This window comes from Medicago truncatula, chromosome 1, assembly GCF_003473485.1.
Source record: "Medicago truncatula cultivar Jemalong A17 chromosome 1, MtrunA17r5.0-ANR, whole genome shotgun sequence".
NCBI classification, from domain to species: Eukaryota; Viridiplantae; Streptophyta; class Magnoliopsida; order Fabales; family Fabaceae; genus Medicago; species Medicago truncatula.
This window is the reverse complement of record NC_053042.1, coordinates 55,548,897-55,572,540: the sequence shown is the minus strand read 5'-3', so window position 1 is coordinate 55,572,540 and position 23,644 is coordinate 55,548,897. Positions and strand designations below refer to the sequence as shown.

The 23,644-nt window shown below is 33.2% G+C and overlaps 5 protein-coding genes and 1 long non-coding RNA gene across 7 annotated transcripts; 1 reads left to right on the top strand and 5 right to left on the bottom strand.

Annotated features, from left to right (window-relative positions):
- LOC25485680 (probable glutathione S-transferase) lies at positions 1 to 1,067 on the bottom strand. The gene is made up of 2 exons (XM_013614952.3): positions 733 to 1,067; positions 1 to 603 (listed from the first exon to the last, which is right to left on the bottom strand). The coding sequence occupies exons 1-2, from the start codon at positions 1,039 to 1,041 to the stop codon at positions 247 to 249; spliced, it is 666 nt and encodes a 221-aa protein (XP_013470406.1). The 5' UTR covers positions 1,042 to 1,067; the 3' UTR covers positions 1 to 246.
- Positions 1,068 to 2,197: 1,130 nt separating this feature from the next.
- Positions 2,198 to 5,395, bottom strand: LOC25485679 (aluminum-activated malate transporter 12). The gene is made up of 6 exons (XM_013614951.3): positions 4,978 to 5,395; positions 4,752 to 4,892; positions 4,341 to 4,613; positions 4,101 to 4,222; positions 3,869 to 4,012; positions 2,198 to 3,319 (listed from the first exon to the last, which is right to left on the bottom strand). Exons 1-6 carry the CDS (start codon positions 5,252 to 5,254, stop codon positions 2,663 to 2,665), a joined length of 1,614 nt encoding a protein of 537 aa, XP_013470405.1. The 5' UTR covers positions 5,255 to 5,395; the 3' UTR covers positions 2,198 to 2,662.
- Positions 5,396 to 6,853: 1,458 nt separating this feature from the next.
- On the bottom strand, positions 6,854 to 8,023 carry LOC25485678 (F-box/kelch-repeat protein At3g23880). Its single transcript, XM_013614950.2, has one exon. The coding sequence runs from the start codon at positions 8,021 to 8,023 to the stop codon at positions 6,854 to 6,856; it is 1,170 nt and encodes a 389-aa protein (XP_013470404.2).
- A 4,672-nt stretch (positions 8,024 to 12,695) lies between these two features.
- Positions 12,696 to 15,863, bottom strand: LOC25485676 (aluminum-activated malate transporter 12). Its single transcript, XM_013614948.3, has 6 exons — positions 15,423 to 15,863; positions 15,186 to 15,326; positions 14,491 to 14,763; positions 14,235 to 14,353; positions 13,967 to 14,110; positions 12,696 to 13,508 (listed from the first exon to the last, which is right to left on the bottom strand). Exons 1-6 carry the CDS (start codon positions 15,694 to 15,696, stop codon positions 12,861 to 12,863), a joined length of 1,599 nt encoding a protein of 532 aa, XP_013470402.1. The 5' UTR covers positions 15,697 to 15,863; the 3' UTR covers positions 12,696 to 12,860.
- A 3,643-nt stretch (positions 15,864 to 19,506) lies between these two features.
- On the bottom strand, positions 19,507 to 20,153 carry LOC25485675 (uncharacterized). Its single transcript, XM_013614947.3, has one exon. It carries the CDS (start codon positions 20,054 to 20,056, stop codon positions 19,610 to 19,612), a length of 447 nt encoding a protein of 148 aa, XP_013470401.1. The 5' UTR covers positions 20,057 to 20,153; the 3' UTR covers positions 19,507 to 19,609.
- A 219-nt stretch (positions 20,154 to 20,372) lies between these two features.
- LOC120577952 (uncharacterized) lies at positions 20,373 to 23,564 on the top strand. Of its 2 annotated transcripts, XR_005643916.1 has the most exons (3): positions 20,373 to 20,835; positions 21,824 to 21,915; positions 22,716 to 23,564. It is a non-coding gene; the product is annotated as an uncharacterized lncRNA (long non-coding RNA). The 2 variants fall into 2 exon arrangements; XR_005643915.1 differs by having other exon boundaries at positions 21,824 to 23,564.
- Positions 23,565 to 23,644: the final 80 nt, after the last annotated feature.

The following is a 23,644-nucleotide window of genomic DNA, read 5'->3' as shown; positions in this document are numbered from 1 at the left end:
TTAACAATATAAACATAAACTTTTTTTTTTTTTTTTTTATAGATTCTCTCAATTTGAGATCCCAATCAAAACATTGTAGGAATCAAATCTCATACTCAACACGATGACATATTAAAAGCAACTTTGTAGCACACATCTTCCCAAATTAATCTATGTTTATGTAGAAACAAGACTTTTAATTATTTTTATTTTGAGAGGAACGTTTTTTTCTTAATCTCCCACACAACTTTTCTCACATTGATGAAATTATATAATATATTCTTGCTTGCGCCATTGAAGATGGAGCAACAGTTTCCCATAATCAGGAAGATTTTGTTTAATCAAAGGAACTTGTTTAAAATTTAGAATCCATGCATGCAACCTAGGAAATTTGTCTGCCTCGATCAATTTCATCCCAACAATTTCCTCCAACCCTTCTAACCAATGACTAAGGCATCCATATGTAATGTCCACCATTCCAATATTATTGCCTCCAAAAAACTTCTTCTCTCCTAGCCCTTGCTTGTCCATTATTTCGAGTGTTTCTTGTGCCTTTTCTATTGCACTAGCTCTTTCTTTTTCGTCTTTTGAAGGTCGGAGAAACAAATCAGTTATAGAAGCAATCTACAAAATAAATCAAACATTATCAATCAACTATAATCGTCAAATCATTAAAATAATTTGTATCGTCAAAACAACTATAATCTATGAAATAAACCTAAAAAGGCATAATAAAAGGGTAGATGAAATTACCGAATCTTCTCCAAATTTAATCCAAAATCGAGCTAAAGCTCTCTCATAGTTATCTTTTGGGAGCAATGGATTGTCTGGCCAAGTTTCTTCAATGTACTCAAGAATAACAAGAGACTCAGCTATGGCTTTGTCATGGTGAATGAGAACAGGAACTTTCTTGTAAACAGGATTGGATTGAAGGAGTAGTTGACTTTTAGTATGCCTATCTTGTTCAATATAATCATAGGTTATGCCTTTGAATTTTAGAGCCCATATAACTCTATGAACAAAAGGACTAGACCAAAATCCAAGTAGTTTCACATCTGCCATAGCTTGCTATATTTGTAATGAGAAGAAGTGCAAAATTGAACTTTATTTATAATGTCCAACGGTGATTCCTAAGCTATCCAAATTTCAATTCAATGTATTAAAATTGTACTACCTTGTTTTCTTTTATTTTTAAAAGTCTTGGAACTTTTGTTTTTGACCTCTTATACTTAGCCGCCTAGAATTTGATAAAAGATATGTTAGATGCCAAATTCCTTTTTTCTTTCTCATTGTCTTTAAATCAAGGTGGTTGGCACGATCGAATCAACCTCTGATTCATCTGAATGAAGCAATTTGATTGGATTCTCAATTTTACAAATTTGATTATGAGTTTAATAGAAAGTAGAAACATTACATCCAATTTTAATTCTCAAAATTCAGATTTTAAGAAGATAACTTGAGTCCACGAAGACTACAAAAATTCAATTTATGTAAACCACAGTCTACTTAAATTCAGTTTTTGCATGCGATATAAATTCAGTTTACGTAGAAAGAATATGTAAACTCTTACCTGAGTTTGGATACAATTGAAAATTTGTCATTTTTAGGGTATTTTGTTAATTTCGGAGTGTGACCTATTTTTTTAGGGTGTGAATAGAAATTGTCATAAATTTAGCGTAGTTCTTTTTTAGAGAGAACATATTTTATGAACTTATAAATATGATGTTCACACACATATATTGATAAGATCTTCTTTAACATCCTTAAAAAAAAGATCTTCTCTAACATAAACCAATAAACCAGCATTAGCTAGACAAAAATTAATTTAAACAATTCCTTCAATAATTTTTATTTTTTAAAAACTCCCTTGAAACCAATCTCTGATCTAGATTCTGTTTGTTGTAGTTTTTCAAATAAAAAAATCATTTTTGTTGAACAGACAATAAAGAAACAATAAATCAGAATACTTAAACAATCAAAATATTTTGAGTCTATTTGTTTTAGTTTTCTAACTGATATATGATATGAAGGGTTGGATCTATTTGATGATGGCTCATAGGCAGAGGAATAACATGCAATGATGGCTCTTTCTATTTTTTTTGGAAAAAATCATCAAGTATGTCATTGATCTAATGTTGTTGGAAGTGGAGGGAGTAAAGATAAGGCAGAGATGGCAGTTTTGCAGCTTCTGAAGAAATCAAACTTTTTTAAAAAATAATTGAGGAAGAGGAGATTTATTATTAATTAAAGCGACACTAACGGCCATTCTACAATCGTCTCCGAGGGGGGTATCAACTTTGTCCATTGAGGTTATGAGGTCAGATTCTTAGCCCTGAGCTGACACCTCACGGACCGAGCCACCGAGGAAATGAAACTTCAAGGCAATAAGCAAAATATTACATACCAGATAGTGAAGTAGTGTAGGCCTTACTCTTCCTTATACAAAAGGCTCAAAATAAGTAATGTGTGCACACCATTCAACTAAATCAATGCAAGCAAACTATATATATACATAACAAACCAAGGAACCTCACTTTGCAATTCAGGGATAATGAAGTATATTTGGTTTGTTAAATGCCTTAACATATACATATGAATGTGAGTATGCATGCTTACAAGTATAATCTGCTCGCGTGATGATGATAGACATCAAAGCCGAGGAAAAAAAGTTTTGCAGTAACATCTACTCTGCTCCTCCATAAGAAGGCAAGTCATTCACAGCTGTATTGATTTTTGGTTTTTCACAAGTAAGAACAATCTCATCATTATCATCATCTCTAAACTCTCTAAAGTGAGACATTTTTCCCAATTCTTCAACTTTATCCATAACATGATCTAGTTTTGCCACCATTTCCACAAGCAAAGAAGTGAAAGCAGCAAAAGGTAGTGCTTCTGAGAACTCAAGGCTAGTGATCATATTCATAGTCATAGTCTTGCTCAGTTGTGGCCTCAAAACCTTTTTCTGTCCTTGCCCTTCTTTTGTTAGTTCCCGGGAGTGCTCTTTGGATTTGGTTCCGACCGGGGAATAATAATCACTTTTAATACTTGACAATGAGATTCTCGTGTCTTCATCAATCTTGAAAAAGTTGGGCGTTCTGGGAGTTTTGGGGGTTATGGGGATTCGACTTTGATTATTTCTCGAGCCTAGTAAAAGCTGCGGTTGCGATTTTAATACATTGTCAAGGTCTTGTAAAGCTTCACTGAGATTGTTCGAGAGTGTTTCAAGGGAAAATTGACGCTTGTTTCTTATGCTGTTGGCCAAAACCCTAAGTACTTTTGATACTTCTTGTGCAAGTTTGATGCAAGAATCTTTGTATAGATCACGGATTGACCTTGGTGTCTTTATGAGCCATATGTTAAATACATAAATCAAAGCATCAGAAAGAGAGTTATATTTTATACTAGAGCTTACTCAAATAATTGAGAAGATAATAGCCAATTCAATAATGTAAAGTGTAAACTATTACATTTCATGTTTAGTTTGTACACAAAATGACATTGAACTTTATGATCCAGATCCTAGCTAAATCATAATCAATGATTACTATTTTAGATGCTAGTGATCCATGTGATATCAATAACATAACAGATTGACAGCTAATCTTGGAGCTCAATGATGAGATGAACCTTATAGATAGGTACAGAAGCATGTTAAAGCAATTGATTTTGTGAAAAAAACTAGTTAGTATAATAACCATATATAGTGGTAAGTTAATTTAATTTGTAAAAAAGGATCACTGATATAAGTTTGCATCATGAAACTCAATCTAAGATATGCTATTCTGTTACATCTAGTCCCTTTTCTAGTTACAGAACAGTTTCTTTTGGGCATCATATAAACACTACTCTTTTTTTAGTTAAATTATTTCCAAAATAGATGATTTAGTACCTGAATTTCAGACTGAAGACATCCATGTAGTGCGACAACAGTGTAACTAAAATGACGAAGAGAAGTTCCGACTTTTGCATATTGTTGCCATGGGATCCTATGGCAGCTTCTTGAGTATCTTGGCTCCCAATTAGCTTGCATTGCCTGTTCAATTCTATATGATAAGATCTTCTGTCACAGCACCAATTTCATGATATTCTTTTCTTCAACAAAAGGGAACTAACTAGCTTACAAGTGTTTCATCCTTAGCTTTAGAGTCTAAAACAGCTTCGTAGCACTTGTAAATAGGATCCTCGGATGAATCATCTTCATTTGCTTGTTTTTCAGAATCATAAAAATAGTCCACAACAGTAACTGCATCATTATTTTCACCATCAGTTATATAGATTGATACAATAGAACCATAAAAGCTTTTTTTTTATTTTTTTATCATTAATTATTAGTAATTTTCTTCATCAGTTCTGTATTTTACCTTCTATAGAGTTGGCTAAGCCTTCAAGCTTTGATATGGTGGATTTATGAAGGTCTTCACCTGACCAGTTTGGAAATACAAATAGGGTCATCACAAGACAAATAGCAACGCCGATGCATATGGTAGAGACGCGATCTTTTGCCAAGCTCAAGATATTATCTACGCGGTAACTTGATACAATCATCAAATTAAAGGTCAAGAGAAATATCATAACACCATAGTCATAATTCTTCTTTATATAAGGAATGAACCTTACATAAGTAGCAGAAGCTCCTACAAAACCAAAGGTGAAACAATGGTTAAGCAAAACACTAGGGAAGCTCCAGCCACAAGACAGAAAACTCAAAACTTGTTCGGAAAATGTCAACAAACAGATACTCCTCTTTTATGATTTAATAAATAAATGCTTACCTAAAACAAAAACTGCAGCACCAATGAATACTGCTCGAAAAATACGACCAGGTGCATCTGCAAGATACTCAATTAAAAATGCCAACAATCCCGCTGACAGCGTCCCTAATCCTCTATTAAGTCCTTTGCATAAGGTTCCTCCTGCAATCATAACCTATGAGGCTGTAATCTTAACACTTAATAATAATAATAATGTTAATGTTAATGAGAAATGAAAATTTCCTACCTACTGTAAACTCCATGACCACAACCACAGTCATGACAGCAACAACAGCATTTTTTCCTATCCCTTTGTACAATGGTTCCATTAGATACAACAATGAAACAAGTGTCAAAGCTAAACCAACTTTCAATGAATGAACCACTTTTCTTGGATCATCTTTGCCAACTTTCCAAATTGTCCTTTTCACTAAACCTGGAAATCTTTTCACTTTATCAGCAAAACTGTAAAATGATTTCCAATAGCTTGAGCTTTTCTTAGTATTGTTGGTTTCATGATCCATTGAAACTTTTATGCCTAAATCAAATTTTGAATGAGATAGTCATTAAAAGTTTCAGTTATGATAAAGGGTCTGTTACTTATATAGCTTAAATGCTTTGGACAAGAGAAGAGAATATTGAATTTTTTTCCCTTTGATGGTGATACTGCATTGGACAATATATTTATGAAGAGAAAGACAGGGTGGTAGCTTTCAGAAATGCTTAGAGTCAATGTTAAGTGGACAAAACCAACCTTATAAAATCTAGTTGTCATCATATTGGTGACCTGAACCTTATATTATAATATTATTAAAGTCTATAAAGTCAGTGACATTGTGCACCTTCTTATAGGTGATCCCATAATATATGTTGCACTCATTTTATTTCTTTATATTACTTAATTAAATTAAGTACACTAAAGTGGACTTTTTTTGTTATATACATCAGCGGTGATAAGATCTCAATCATGAATTTTCTAAATTATGTTAGCTTACAGTAACGTGGACGGTTACTAGCAGAGCAGCAGAAACATTGCTGAATTTATTATTTTTTTGGAATTACTACCACACACATGTCCACATGTTTATCCAATGAATTATTCTTTTTTTCAACGTGGAGGTTGACAGAAATTGATACTATCAAGCCAAAACAGATGATTGGCATGCCAAGTGATCGGATCATATATTAAATTAAAGTAAATCTCAAATTTAAATTCATGAACAAATAAGAATCTTATGATATTTGAGCTACTGAGATACCATTTTTAGGATTCTAACTGGTTTATTTTTTATTTTCTTAACACTGTTATTTAGAACTATGCCCTTCAAATCCATCTATTCCATTGTTAATGCCAAACCCAGTGCATGCTTGTTACAAAAAAAAAACCACTTTATGCCTTTTCTGAGACACTACTGTAATGTAATCAATTGGAGATTTTGTAGGCTCATATATTGATAGCTCTATCTAATTACAAGATGTACCAAACTATAACAGAAAGATACAATGGTCCTGCAATAGCAGGTATTGATACTAAAAAACAAGTTGTCATGGAAACGAAAACCGACATGAAATGAGTAGCAGACCAAAAACTCCACTAATTAACTTGTACAAGCATCTTTACAAAAATAGAGAAGGATGCAGATTGGCAAAGCAGCACAGCGACCAACAGAGGAAGAGTATCAGATTACAAAACCAAACAAAAGACCGACAGTAGGTTTGGCTCGGCTCTCTTATGATCTTATTGAAGAGAGAGGAGCTAAATTTAATAGTTTATCATATTTTGTAAAACTGGATGCAAATGTAATAAATCCTAATGAAACAATATATCGGCTGTATTCTTAAATTACTCACATCACATGTAAATGAGAAAACTAGTAAAAACTGCAAGATACAAACAATTAGTAGGAAATACCAGAAGAGGATATTTCGGAACCTAGAGAATTAATAACTGCAAGGTCTTCATTTTTTATACACCATAAATCAACAGTAACCTAAACAACTTATCAAGCTGCATATACCATACACCATAAATCAACAATAACTCGTAAAGTCATTGGTGGTAACCAGAACAAGCATAAAATAAATAACAAGATCATAAGTTCACATAGCACAACATCTACATCTTAATACTGAGAAAGAGGTGATATCAAAGTTTCAATGTAGACTTCTGGAAGGTAGACTTCTTTTACCAGATCATGGATATTGTTTTGAATTTCAGGAATCTTCAATGTATCATTAATGGAATCATAGACAGCCAACCTAAATTTCCCTCTCTTGAAAAAATATATCAGCATTAGGCCATCTTCAGATATATATAATACTTTGGTATAGATATAACAACCACAACCTCCCATTTGAGGAACACTTAACAATTTAGTCCAAGATTCTACATTTCCATATTCCTTCATGATCCAAACATCAGAAAACTTGTCACTATGAGAAAAAATGCACAAGCAATCCCTCAGCACCCCCAAGGCAATGCAAGTTCCAGGTTTGTAATTATAAAGAGGGTGAAAAAGCTCTTGACACAACTCATTCTCCAAATCAAGAGAAACAATGACCCTCGCAAAACTACGATCATGATATACCAACCAATTAACAGTGTCACTCAAAGATATTCCCGGATTTTGAACGAGGTAATAATGCTTTGGAAAGTCCTGAATCTTTCTCCAATAATCGGTACCCAAAGTATGAACATTAACCTGTTTATATCCGTCAGTGGTCTTTGAAAGAGAATAAATCTTATAGTTATTAGTGAAACGATCATAAACTAAGGTGAATGAGGATTGTAAATAATTTTGGTCTGGATTTATTAAAGGAGGCAATATCTTGAATTTTCTAATGGAAGGGTTACACAAAAGAGCAGAAGATGAATCAATCCTAACACAGAGCATGCCATCATAAGTTGAAACTCTCTCACCAAAGTTTAGATTCTTATTAAGAATGGGAGAGTAGTGGTTGATTTGGGTGAAACTAGTAGTGGAAGGGGGACTGAAAAAAGAGGAGATTGATGAATCAGATAGATGTAACAAACGTGAGGTGCGTAGAGAGCTTAGGAAGAGGTGGTGGCGGTCGAGGTTGGAGGTTGACAAGCGAAGGTGCTTCATAGTGAATTCGGAATCATGAGAGATAAGAGAATTCCATGACTTGCAGATGCAACGGAGTTGAAGGAGATTTTTCACGGGGAGCTGGCACAGAATTTCTGTCACGAGATCGAACGAAAGAAATGGAAGAGAATTGGTAGGAGGCGGTGGTGTTTGGGTTCCTCCTTGTTTGCAACAGGTCGTCGTCATATCAAATCCAGAACAACAACAAAAGGCGGCTGAGACTTTCACCATACTACTAATTCAAGCCTTTTTATAGTTTCCTTATTAATTTTTATTTTGAGGCCAATTCTTATTAATTTTCTTAGCATTTTTTTGTCTTTCTTGGACTTGGTTCGGGGTTAAAACCCCAACCATCACAAAAAAAAAAAATCAAGGATTTTTAGTCCCTATTATTAAAGAGTCTCAGATTGGACAAATGATGACATAAATTATGTTTATAAGTGAAGACCGAAGACACTCCCCTCCCCGTAGACTGAAATTTTGAGTTATCGGTGATTTAAAAATGTGTCATGTTGACAGGTGCTCCCATACACCGGTAAGGAAGTCAAATGAGGAAATTTTAGTCAAAAAAAGAACACTTTTTAAGCTTTTAATGCATTGTATACACAACTTAAAATTTCCATTTTTTGGCTAAAATTTTGTCTTTTGACTTCCTTAACTAGTGCTCGGGGTACCAGTTCGCATTTCCCTTTGAAAATCCATGATCAATCCGTCCCTTGTTGGTAAAGAGAAAACGTAGGCAAATAATGGATCTTGGTTTCACCTTACTTGCGCAAGCTTCCATGCCCTTTTAGTGTCTATCTTATCAATAGGCTTCCCACTTTTGTTCTTCTCAAGTTTTAGGTTTCATCACCTAACTCTTTCAAACAACTTCTGATAACAAATTTCTTCGAACATTTGGCTGTACATGCTTTCCTTTCTATGTCTCTACAACTATCACAAACTTGACTTTCACTCTCAGGACAGGAGTGCTTATTTCTAGGTGTGTGTACAACTCACAAAGGTAATAAGTGTCTTTCTCCCAATGACAGATTATACATATCCAAAGATGTCCTTTTTAATGAAACCAAATCTCCATATCTTTTATCTCAACTCTCACCGTGTGTTCCTCACTCTATCTCAATTTGGACAATCCAATATCGATCCAACAATCATGGATGTGCAAATTGTGCGAATGCGTCTGTTTGCATGCAATCCAATTCCAAGGAAGACCTAAGCCAGTCACAAATAAAAAAGATTGCATGGGATTTATTCAGTGAAAGACGTCATATATGGAGGTTATGACGAGACGGTAACAAATAACGAGTCAAAATTACAGATGTGTAGAGTGTTGCGAATTTGTAAATCAATCAACAAATGTAATGTCTTGCAAAAGAAGTGGATTATATAAGAATTTTTATGGTAGAGAATTACTAAAAGTATGGTGGGGAATTGATCAAAATGCTTCGTTTATTTATATATTGCAGTGTTTGGGACAATTATACAGCAAAATAGGAAAAAAAGCATAGCGGTATGCAAAAGTGCAAGTGACAGAGTATCAATTGGAGTCATATATTAAATTGAAGTAAATATTAAATTCAAATTCATGAACAAATAAGAATCTTATGATATTTGAGCTACTGAGATACCATTTTTAGGATTCTAACTGATTTATTTTTTGTTGTTTTTAATATTTTTATAACAGTGTTACAAGGAAACTAATCCCCATGGCACCAAAAGGTACAATTGTCCTGCAATAGCAGGTTACAAGGAAAAACTCATCCCACCATACTGTGATAAGTGTCCAGAGCCTAAGAAACTCATCCCCAAGGCATCAAAAACATTACCCTGTAGCAAAACTAATACCCCTAACTAGAAACAAATACAAAATCTATTATTGATTGATACTAAAAAACAAGCTGTCATGGAAACGAAAACAGTAGCAGACCAAAAACTCCACTAATTATGTTGTCCAAAAATAGACAAGGATGCAGATTGGCAAAGCACCACAGCAAGAGGAAGAGTATCAGATGACAAAACCAAACCAAAGACCGACAGTAGGCTTGGCTCGGCTCTCTTATGATCTTATTGAAGAGAGAGGAGCTAAATTTAATAGTTTATCATAAATTGTAAAACTGGATGCAAATGTAATAAATCCTAATGAAAAAATATATTGGCAAGGTAAAATTGTATTCTGAAATTAGTCACACATCACATGTAAATGAGACATAGGAAATACGAACTGGATATTTAGGAACCTAGAGAATTATTAATAACTGCAAGGTCTTAATTTTTTGTCACGTCCACCTTCAAATATTTTTCATATCTATCTGATATTGAATTAAGCTTGTTTGAAGTCAATGGCTGCATAACAACTGTTAATTGTGACTCAGGCAGTGCAGCAGATGCAGAATCCAACCAATGATATAGAAAAAGAAAATCGAGAACATTAGAGTTATATATTAAGAGAAATTTATAATCTAGAGTGGAAGATTTAAATGATTGTTAACTATATAAAATGTAATGCACGATGACAAAACTCTAACTAATAAGAAAATTGAAATAACGTAGCAGTTTCTCAAGCCGCATATTCCATACACCATAAATCAACAGTAACCCGTGAAGTCATTGGTAACCAGAACCAGCATAAAATAAATAACAAGATCATAAGTTCACATAGCACAACATCTACATCCTAATCCTGAGAAAAATGTGATATCAAACTTTCAAAGTAGATTTCTGGAAGGTAGGCTTCTGGTACGAGATCATGGATATTGTTTTGAATTGCAGGAATCTTCAAAGTATCATGGATGGAATCATAGACAGCCAAACTAAACTTCCCCATCTTGAAAAAATACGTCAGCACTTGGTCATCTTCAGATATATATAATGGTTTGGTATAGATATAACAACCACAGCCTCCCATTTGAGGAACACATAACAATTTAGTCCAAGATTCTACATTTCCATATTCTTTCATGATCCAAACATCAGAAAACTTCTCACTACTAGAAAAAGTGCACAAACAATCCCTCAACACCCCCAAGGTAATGCGATTTGCAGGTTCGTAGTCATAAAGAGGGTGAGAAAACTCTTGATACAACCCATTCTCCAAATCAAGAGAAACAATGACCCTCTCAAAAACTAGGATCATCATATACCAACCAATTAACCGTGTCGCACACAAATATTCCCGGTCTTTGAATGTAACAATCCCTTGGAAAGTCCTGGATCTTTCTCCAATAATCGGTACCCAAAGTATGAGCATTAACTTCTTTGTTTTGATTATTTCTTGAATAAAGAGCAATAACCTTATAATTATTGGTGAAACGATCATAAACTAAGGTGAATAAGGTTAGTCCATAATCTTATTAGGTTGCAACAACTTAACCCTAGAAATTTGGCTCCAAGATTGCAACATTAAATGCTAAATGAGATAACCCTAAAATTTTTTGGCTCTAAAGTGTTTGGGAATTTGAATTTCAAATTATTTTATTGGAACAAACCTACTGGCACTTACCAATATATGTTATTAATAACAATGATATTTTCCAAAGCAAGAATTTAACAGCAAAAAATTGACCCAACAAAAATTTGACCAAGCCCCTAAATCATATCACCACTCCCTCTTTTTCCTCACTCTCTCTCTCTCCCTCTCTCTCACATAACCAAGTGCGGTGTTGCCAAAGATCCCCAAACTCATCGACAGTGTCTCTCACTCCGACGCCGAAACTTCCGTTGTTGAGAATCGCAACTCGCCGGAAGGTCAATAACCTAAGGCTTTGAATCAATTCTTCTCCTTTTCATTCATTCCCATTTGACACTACTCTCTCTCAGAGGAATATTTGTAGTTGCTGTTAGATTGGTTTGGAAAGTTTTTTGGGGTCCCAAAAGTGTTTTTTATGCTGACTGTAGCAGTCCTGCTTTCTCTGTTTTTTAGGTTCTGTTATGGCTATTGGGTGGATGTGTTAGTGGTGAATTAATGCTTTTGTTTTATGTATCACTCTTTTTCTTTGGCATGATTTCTCTGCCATGAGTTACCATGTTATGCTTTATGTTTGATTTCATTTGTCTTTTGTATATCTTTAATTTTTTTGTTATTCTGAGTTTATAAGGGCATTTGCTTTGTGTTTTTGTGCATCTTATTTTGATACAAGGGCAAGAACTGAAGTTCTTTCGATTGAAATTTCTCAATATTTGCTCTTTTTTTTTCCTTCTTATTTTTTCGTGAATGATGCAAACTATCATATTATGTTTTTGTTTAGGGTGAAACTTCTATTTTTGGATCTTCTAACTAGAAAGTATTAATACTTATAAATTTGCTATTTTATTTATTTATATTTCACTTATGAGATTTTCTTCTTACTATAATTTTACCTTTGAATTAAAATAGGTGATTGTAGTTGCAGTTGTATAAGTATGTTCCACAATATGTATGGATGTTTCGATGTTAGCAGAACCGAGATTGATCAGAGACACTACGGGCATGGATGCAAACAAAGTCTTTCCTATTAGGTCCTATGAGCATGACAAGGAGAACAACATTAGTGAAAACATAGTTATGCAGTAGTGTTGCAAGAGTGCAGGTTCTGTCATGGAGTGGTCTTGCTGATGTAGTGAATATCACATATATGCAGAATTGCAGATTGTTATTATCTTGTGTAAAACATCTACATATTGGCGTATGTTTTCAATTTTGATTGAAGTTTTTGAAATAAATGAATATACAAAGCTATCCAATTTTCCGAAGGATAAGTCAAATGTTAAGATTCAAACAAATAAAGGTAGTTGTGTCAGAGTGTTCGTTTTCAGAACATTTAGTAGCTAGTTCTTCGGATCTTCAAAGTACTGGATAGATCCTATCAAGGAACGATAAATATGACTCAGCTCTCAGAACTCAAACTTCAGGACTCGGCAAAAATTACTTTCCCGTGTACAGTACATAATCTTCCCTATGCAGAATGCATAAAATAGGTAATGCAAAAAACGTTCAACTAAATTAATGTATTCATGTATAACTTCACTCGTGGGATGATAGGAACAATTATTCCGCTCCATAAGAAGGCAAGTCATTATTATCAACTATATTCATTTTTGGTCTGTCACAAGTGACAACAATATTCGCATTATTATCATCATCATCTCTAAACTCTTTAAAATGTGACATTCTCCCCAACTCTTCAACTTCATCCATAACATGATCTAGTTTTGCCACCATCTCCACTAGCAACGAAGTGAATGCAGCAAAGGGTAGTGCTTCTGAGAACTCAAGGCTAGTGATGATAATCTTACTAAGTTGTGGCCTCAACACCTTGTGTCTCTGTCCTTCTTTTGTTTGTTCTCGGGAATGCTCTTTGGATTTGCTTCCAACTGGGGAACAACAATCACTTTTAACACGTGATAGCAAGATTCTACTTTCTTCTTCAAGCTTGTAAGAGTTTGGAGTTCTGGGGGTTTTGGGGGTTCTGGGTGTTCGACTTCGACCATTGTTCGAGCCAAGTAAAAGTTGGGGTTGCGATTTTAACACACCGTCAAGATCTTGTAAAGCTTCATTAAGATTGTTTGAGAGTATTTGAAGGGAAAATTTATGCTTTTTCCTTATGCTGTTGGCCATTGCCCTTAGTACTTTTGATACTTCTTGTGCAAGTCTGATGCAGGAATCTTTGTATAGATCACGTATTGACCTTGGTGTCTTCATGAATCATAGGTTAAATAATATGCAAGTTAAAGGTACAGATCCAAGAATCAAATAAGAAACTCATTTTTAAACTAAAGGTTCAAATCAAAGTATTGTACAGTACAATTGCATTTCATGTTCAATTTCTAGACAAAAGGACCTTGAACATTATTCAGATGCTAGCTACATATCTCTTAATCAATGATTTCTATTTTAAGTAACAGTGTTCCATGTGCTATTAATAAGATCACAGGTAATCCAGGATCTAAATGATGAATCTTATTTGACAAGTGGAAGCAATTTTTTGTGAAAAAGATAGATAACATGAAAAGTTGTTTTAATTTGAATAAATTTTTTATTACAATTACCATTTGTATGATTAGGAATTAAATGAATTATATGAAAGAAATAAACAAATAAATGCAGCTATCGGGTTGCATCATGAAACTGGATTGAGATAGCTGTTTTAGTACCTGAATTTCAGACTGCAAACAACCATGTAGTGCTACAACGGTGTAACTAAAATGGCGAAGAGCAGCTCCTACTTTTGCATATTGCTGCCATGGGATCCTGTGGCAGCATCTTGAGTATCTTGGCTCCCAATTTGCTTGTATAGCCTGTTTATTTCGAAACTAGATCTTCTATCACAAAGTACCAATTTCTGATATACTTTCTTTTATAAAAAAATAGAAGGGGAATTTCTTATATACTTTACTTGACAAAAAAGGGACACTAGCTTACCAGTGTTTCATCCTTAGATTTAGAGTCTAAAACGGCCTCGTAGCACTTGTAAATGAGATCCTCAGATGAATCATCATTTGCTTGTTTTTCAGAATCATAAAAATATTCCATGACAGAAACTGCATCATTGTTTTCATATTCAATTATAAAGATGGAGGAAATTGAAATGCTCTTGAGCAGATATTAATTGTCATAAACTTAAGCAATTTTCTTTAAAGAAGTCATGATCTGCATTGTTTCTCAAAGTTCACCTTACCTTCTATGGATTTGGCTAATCCTTCAAGCTTTGATATGGTGGATTTATGGAGTTCTTCCCCTGACCAGTTTGGAAATACAAATAGGCTCATCACAAGACAAAGACCAACGCCTATGCATATGGTATAGATGCGATCTTTCCCAATGCTCCAGACATTATCAACGCGGTAACTTGATACAATTATCAAATTAAAGGTCAACAGAAATATCATAACACCATAATCGTAGTTTTTCTTTATATAAGGGATGAATCTGACATAGGTAGCTGCAGCTCCTGCCAATAGTGAAGCAATGGCTCAGAAAAACATTTGAGAAGCCCAAGTCACATGACATAATATTTTAATAAAATTGCTATTATAAGATAACGAAAACTACAAGCATTAGTTAACGCTACTCTTACTAATGAATCCATGTCATAGAGATTCGACGAAGTTTTATGTTGGATGTCGAGGCCTAACACAACCCTCTCCTTTTACCCAGGCTTGGGACTGGCCTTGGCAGGATTCTATTCCTACTAATGAATAATAGGGGATTTAATATCTTTGGTCGTTTCATGTTTAACGTACCAATTGAGCTTCTCTCACAATTTCAAAAAACAAATGTTTTATCTTTACCAAAAAAAAAACAAGTTTTTCATTATTGTGCAAAAAAAAAAAAATGCACTGTTATTAAACCAGGAGTCAATAATATGCTTACCTAAAATAAAAACTGCAGCACCGATGAAAATTGCATGAAAAATCTGGCCAGGAACATCTGCAAGATACCGAATAAAGAATGCCAATGATCCTGCTAACAAAGTTCCCAATCCTCTATTTAGTCCTTTGCATAAGGTTCCCCCTACAATCATAATCGATCCTTCGTTAATACCTATGAAGTTGTGATCTAAACACATAACAATAAGAATAACGTCACTTAGAAAGTAGCATAGCATACCTGCAGTGAACTCCATGACCACAACCACAGTCATGACAGCCCACATAGCATTTTCCCCTATCCCTTTGAACAATGGCTCCATTAGATACAACAAAGATACAAGTGTCAAAGCAAGACCAACTTTCAAAGAATGGACCACCCTTCTTGGATCATCTTTGCCAACATTCCAAATTGTCTTCCTCATTGAACCTGGAAATCTTTTCACTTTATAAACAAAACTGTAAAATGATTTCCAATGGCTTGAGCTTCTCATAGTATTGTTAGTTTCAGCCATTGAAACTTTAACAGCGAGCTAAATCAGATTTCTGAGTGATGTAGCCATTAAAAGTTCTATTTCTGACAGAAGGTATGTTACACAAAGTGACAAAAAAGAATATTAAAAACAGTAGAAATTGTTTTTATTTTAAGAATTTTCCAGTCACAAGAAATGCTTACATTAGAAAATAGCTGCTGTAAGCAGTCAGTGTACATATAAATGAGCTGTAGTACACATTATTTGAGAACACATGAAGATAGGTTGAAGAGAAAGACAGGTTGGCAGTATTCCGAGGTGCTTAGATACAATGTTAAGAGGAGAAAACAGACAAAATATCTATATGTTGATCCCACATTGCAGCACATATTTTATCTGTGACTGATCCCACAATACATGTTATTCCTTTTTAAAAGGGGTTATAATTATTTTGATCCCTGAACATGCAACGAGTGGTTAAAATAGTCCCTGAATGTATTAAAATTTTAAAATAGTTTGTGATTGTACACTTCTTTAGTCAAAATAGTCATTGACGTTGAAATATATTTAGCTACTGATATGACAATATTAACAGAACATTCTAATGTTAGAGACTAGTTCGACTAAATGTTAGAGACTATTTTGACTAAATAAATGCACAATCAGAGACCATTTTAATAGGTACTATGACTACTCATTACACATTCAGATATCAAAATAACTGTTACCTTTTAAAATGTCAACCTTTCTTTATTATTCTGCGGAGCTTAGATTATAATCATGATGATTTTTTTATGTTATAATAATGTGACCTGGTCTAATATTGTAAGCTTGAACTAACGTGAACTGCTACCACAAGACAGAGTACCGAATAGTTTTCTGGAATTTGAAATGTTTTGGATTTTGTAACCGAGAGCCGCCAGGTGCACCAAAAGGTATCACATCACAATAGTTTATAAACACTTGTTACCCTCAACTCACTAACCTATCTTTTAACTACTCCCTACGTCTCATAATAACTGAGTCATTTTTAATAGAGTAGTGATGTATATACAACTCTTTGGTACAACCTCTATGACAACTTTGATTTTCTCTTATTTGATTGGTCAAAAATAACAGAGAGAGAAAAAAAGGAAGAGAGAAAATAAGAAGATAATATGAGTATGAGATATAAAGTTGTCAAAAAGTTGTTAGAAAATGGTTGTACAAATATCAGTTATCTTTTCAATAAAAATGTGTCCCAAAATAAGTGAGACATTTCACTTTTCAATACATCATTAATTACTTTTTTTCCTTTATAACTCTAATTAATGCTACTTTTTTATCATTTCCAATTCAATATATTCCACTTTATATTTATGATAGTGGAGAATACACCAATATATTTAACAATAGCACTTAAAACTATTTTTCTATCTCCATCATTTATACATTTATCTTAATATGTATGATTTGAGCAAAATAGCTCGGTTAATCCGGGACGAATGGAGTAAAACACAATCATAAGGGAGACTCCCATAAGATTCAATGCGGAAAATATCTTGAAAATACGATGTATCGGATTTGAGGTCAAAATATTGGTAAAAACTATGCCACACAGAATAATGTTCCCTCTTGTCTTTGCAAATAAGTCTCTTTTCACTTTTAATTAGTGTGCCAAATGATATTTTCTAAATTGATCTCCTATATTATCGTTCCTTTATTTTGGGAGCCTTCGTTTAGATTGGGATTTGGGAATGGTTTCGTATCTTTTCATTTTCAGTCTGTTATTTTCCATGTTTTTCATACCATTTTGTATTGATTATGTTGTAACTCTTAAGTGTTTAGATGAGATAATTGAGAAATTTAAAAAAAAAATTAGATTTTTAGGCAATTCAAATGATTCATTAAATTGTCTTCATTTTCAAATATTCTTGTTTGGATGAAGTAATCAATTTGCAAATTCCAAAAATTTTGAGGGGTAAATTTGTAATTTCAAAAGTTCAGGGGTCGAATTAATTTTTTTTTTAAATTTATTGGGGGTCAAAATGCAAAATTTGAAAAATTATAAGAATGAAGAAATTTGAAATTCATAGCTTTTAGGTGTCATTTGAAATTCCATAAATTAACTTAAACAAAATACTTGATAAATTTCCATCATTCTTAATATTCTCCAAATTATCATCCAAACGATGGAATTCACCTAAAGTATTTGAATTTCTTTAAAACATTACATTACCTCAAAACATTCCTCCATCCAAACACACACACACCTAAATTTGTATGAGCAATTGGTAAATTTCTAAATTGCATAAATCAAGTGGATGTTAAAACAAACATTTAAGCTTGTTTGGGAGTTTGAAGGGGAGAGAAAAAAGGGCTTGAAAAAAGAAGAAGAAGAAAGAAGTGGAAACAATGGAGTTTTGGGAGGGGAGGGTTTTAAGGGACTTGGTTTTTTTCATGATATAAAATCCCACTGATTTTGGGGAATTAAAATATTGTATTGGATAAGAGTTTTGGGAGGTTTGAATAAATTTTTCAAATCCAATATATATTGTTATAATATTTGCAAAATTAAAAGTACATATTAGTATTTTTTTTTTAGTATTCACTAGAAAAACACTCTTTCATATATTGTTATAATACTTGTCAAAAAAAAAAAGTTTAAAAAATTTCTCTATTTTTCCCTCTAACCTCATAGCCTGTGTAATCCCTCCCCTCACTTCTACTAGTTATATTACTCTAATTAATCCATAAGAAAACAAGTTAATTAGAGACAGCTATTTTAGGTATCTCACAAGCCACAACAATCTAAACCTTATCTCTAAACTCTTTAAGCATGCCAATTTCCTCAAGTCATCCACTGGTGTGAAAGAAGCAAAAGGGTAGTGGTCTTTTCTAAAATCTGATGCAAAGAGTCTTTGTACGGAGCTAGAATTGAAACTGGTGCCTTAATTGATGAAAAGATGAGGGCAATGATAACATAACAACTGTTGTGAGTCAAACCAATGATATAGAAAACAAAGTTGAGAATAATAACAAAAAATTGTTATCTATATTGTAAGATTTGAAGGATTGATAACTATATAAAATGTAATGCGCAATGATGAAACCGTTGCTATCTGTCGTCATCATATCAAAATTCAATCGAAGAGTTTATTTAGGGTTATATGGTACATTGTGGTTGGTCAATGTCACATGATATTAACGCCACAATGTCATCCAAATGTTGTCACAATTTGAATAAGAACATGATAAACACCTAGCATCAACTAGGTTATGAGACCAATCTCATTTATCATATGTTATCCTAGAAAAAAAAAAAATGTTATCTGACAAAGTAACACAAAAAGTCACTTTCTCCCACCTTTGCCTCTTCATCTTCACTACAGTCACACAAGTCAAAGAGACGTTTAAACTAGTTCACAAGCACCCTTTATGCAGCAAGGATCACTTTAAAAAGAAGTACTCTCTCTACCAAGAAATAAGTATATTTTTTATTGCTCAAAAAAAAAAAGAGTATATTTTTTATATTATTGGTTTCAAAATTAGCATGCTTAGTCAAAAAAAGAAGAAGACGAACAAATTAAATCAACACTTATATTGAATGTATATATTACTACAGGGATACCGATTTTTTTTGGTAGTCTGTTTTCAATATACTTATAAATTACTCTTGAACAACTTTACTCTTCAAATCTATTATTATTTGTGATTCAACTGGTATGAATATATCTTTGTCCCTTTAACAAAAGCTAACTACAAATTTTAATCGATCTTCTTTGTCAAAAATAAATAAATAGTCAATCTCCCTTGAAAAGAAAAGTTTTTAATCAATGTTTTTCTAATCCAATATTTTCATAATTACATTTGCAAAGGAACCTGGTATCACAAAGGCATTGACAATTAACTTATTCTTTTTATCCACCACCACAAAATTAAGATAAAATAAGAAGCTTGGCCTCATCGAGCATGATCAAATTTGCTTTGCAACTTGGTCTATCTGTTGTGGCATAGACTCAAAGTTGAGTCTAGGGCATAATGTAACCATCCCACCAGCTAAAGGAATAACAGGGAGACTATCACAATTGCATATCTCAATCATGAATCCATCTGGGTCATGAAAAAACAACTGATCCACTTGAATTCCATTTTCCTCAACCATTGCACGTTTTAAACCAATTTTCATATCCTTCAAATATTTCTCTACTGCATCCATGCTTTCATCACACTGGAATGAGATATGCTTATCCTTTGTATTAATTTCATTCTTCCTTGGAATCTTTTCAGGGTCCTCTGCCAGCAGCAAATGAATTCCAATCCCGTGGCCAAATAGCCATGCCCCGCCAAAATCAAACGATCCAGGCCTTACGATGGAAATGAATTCAAGAACTTTTTCATAGAAGGCAACAGTTTCTTTCATTGATTTGCAGAGAAGGGGTGTAATATCCCGCGAAATTTTAAATGGACTAATGTATCAGTTGAACATGTCAGAACAAAAATAATTTCTGAAAGGTAAATTATTTATTGAGAAATGCGAAAATATTCGGTAAATATCTCACACTTTATCCCAACAAATTCCAGGAATTAAATGGTTACGGGTTAACAAATGGTAATTGTATCTTTTTTCTTGAAGGCATTTTGATAACTTGGGACTTGATATTTTTAAACAAGGGGCAAAATGGTAATCTTGCCACTCAAGATTATTTAAGTGGAAAATCCACAAGCTTCCACATTATTCTACTCACTTCTCTCTCTAGGTTAACAATTTTTCTCCTCCCTTTCTCTAGAATTCGCCCCTCACCCACCCAAAATCCTAACTTCATCAAATTCACAATTCATCATGGAATCATCATGGTACATGCTTTAATAGGTTCCTAGTAGAGTTTTAACCAAGAAACTAGTTTAATAATCACTTCTCCTCCCTCCAATTGCTCAACCGCCCCTCTTTCTCTCATTTTCCAAGTTCATAATCTTTCCTCCAATTCCATGGAAATCATCAAGTAAACTTGTTTTTGGAATACCCATGATGGATAGCTACTAGGTTGTGGGTGATTATGGTAATGACTTGTTTTGATGCTTGAGGAGCTTAGGAATCATCATTCAAGGTTAATTACGGAAGCCCTCATGGTTGAGCGTGAAGTTGGTTGAGGTTTGAAATGCAAAAGTGAGACGAGCCTATGTTATTTTAAAGGATTAAAGGTGAGTTCCTTTAGCTTAGAACCCACCTTTGGGGATCAATTATGATTATATTAGATTATTGAGATAACATGAATAATTAGATCCTCTTTATGATTACTTGCCGATTGTGCAAGCATGACTATCATGCCATATGAATGGTACATTTGAAACAGAATAAATATGAGATAGTAGAATGATTATTTCTGAATTAGGTATCCTTAATTGTTTATTCTAAAAATCTCATTTATGTTAATAAGTATGTTTATGCTAGTATAAATGTGGGAGACAAATTCTATCAACGCAATTGATGTATATAATCATACTAATGATTTGAAAGAAAATTGAAATGAGTAGAAAATTTGAAATGAGTAACATGCTCATAGAAAGAAAAAAATTGAGAAAATCTTCGTTTGTTATAATGAAGAGATAATGTAGCCTATGAGGTACGACTCATAATAACGAATGCGAAATCTCCGTTTGCTACAACGAAGAGATAATGTAGCTTATGAGGTACGGCTCATAGTAACGAATGCGAAATCTCCGTTTGCTACAGCGAAGAGATAATGTAGCCTATGAGGTACGACTCATAGTAACAAATGCGAAAACACTATTTGCTGCAACAAAAAGATAACGCAGCCTATGAGGTATGGCACATAGTAAAAAAAAAAAAAAAAAAAAAAGAAATAGTTACCGTTAGCCACAACGAAAAACTTTAAGACAAGAAATGTATAATTAATGACATGAATTTAAGTCAAAAATTATTATTATGATTATGAGAATGTGTATGAATAAGAATATGACATTATAATAGTATCATGATAGTATTCTAGGTAGCGATCCTAGTTATCCCCGATCGCACAATTATGTATGATAAAGACTATATAAACCCGAAATGGGTTGAGTTTAGAACATATGACGATCTTAGGGTCCCTGAGATTGCCTACACCTTAAGATAGGTGGAACTCACTGAGACATCATGTCTCACCCCAATTATTTTTATTTATTTAAGATATTCAGAGGTTACTAGACGACATAAAGGTTCGTGATGAAGAAGCAGTTGCCGGACTATATAAAATTCACGTCAGTGGTATTATTTCAAAGGTATAAGACGAGAATTTTATATTTTATTCTGCGGGAATTTTTATTATTGTAATTTTAATGTATCCAATACCAAGTTTAACACACACGCTAGATATCCTAGGTAATGTCTAGTAAGGGTGTTACAAGGGAGATATGATTCACCGATTTTAGATGCAAAGGGTTTCCTACAATGGTGTCCATTTTTGTAATCCTAACTAGACCGAAAACAAGACCAAGAAAGTTGAAAATGAAGTGAAAAAAAAATCAAGAGGAAAAGAAAGAGTGTAGAATAGAGAGGTAAAGAATCAAGAATAAATAGTAGAGAAGATTGCCAAGTCCAGTAACATCTACAAGCGAAACAGGTGTGATCCTCTATAAATAGATTTTTGTTGAGGATTGAGGATATGTTATGTTAAGTTATAGGTGGATGTTTCTCAAGGTTTTTGTTGGATACGTAAGATCCTATCATTTAGGTTCTGGTTAAATATTTGCTCAAAAAAGGTTCTGGTTAAATATAACAACTTTTAAGCTGTGATATATTTTGTTGGATACTTGGAGAAAATGTGGATAAGTGTCCGTCTTTCAGTTAGCATTTTCCTTTTTTTAACATCAATATTAATGATGTGGCATAATCATCATAGTTATAAAGATACATTTTCGTAAAAAAATAAAATAAAAAACTCAAACTCAATGGCGCACATCATTAATTAACGATACATCACATCAACAAAAATAATAATTAAAATTGAGCAGGGTGAAAAATATTGATTGTTGTTAAATAAGAGATCTATAGTTTATGATTCAACTCAACCTAATGGCAGGAATATTGTTGAATCATCTATTACGGCCCAAATATGGAAGGTAACCATACTTTGTCTGTTATTCTAGTCGATCGTTGGGAACATCCTCCATGGTGGCTTTGTTAAAATAAACATGAATGGTAGTTGTTTGAATAACACATCAATTATTGACTCTGGGTTGTCTCATAAGATGTTCCAAGGGTTGACGATGTTTGTGACATTTTGCTAGTGGAAATTCTGGGTATTCTAGTGTATGATACTGACTCCATGGATGAAGTGAAATTGATCATGGATATAGACACCACATATTCCATAGTTATGTATTGTGTTGGATCAAATTGGGAGAAGTTGTTTGATTGTGATTGAATTTTCTCATGTTTTTGCAAGGCAAACAACTGCAATAACTTATTTACTAGATTATGAATTATTTATACTAAATGCATTTAACCTTTCATATTAAATGCAATTAACCATTTATAAATCAAATCAAACATTATACTAATATTGGCAATGTAGGTCGGTCTAGACGGAATCTAACTCTTCAAAACTTTGTTTTTTTTTTTAATTTATTTATTAAATATTGTTATTAAATATTTTATTTTGAGTCAGAGTGCTAATTTTTCAAAATTGTTCTTAAATGTTAAGTTACACACTCTTATGCTGCGGAATTGTTGTTGGGAAATGGGAGAAAGTCCAATGATCATCACATTGAATTAGAGCAACCACACAAATGAATTTAATACAACATCTTCACAAGAATTCTTAAAGCATTAAACATACAGATTGATAAATAACCAAATTGTATAGGAATAAAAAGGTAAGTAAAACTAGCCATTAGACTAATTGACAAAAAAAAAAAAGGTAAGTAAAATAATCGAATTAAGGAAAAGAAATGATAAAGAAGGCGGAACATCACTTCGGTGTCTGATCTAATAGTTATGACATTTTTT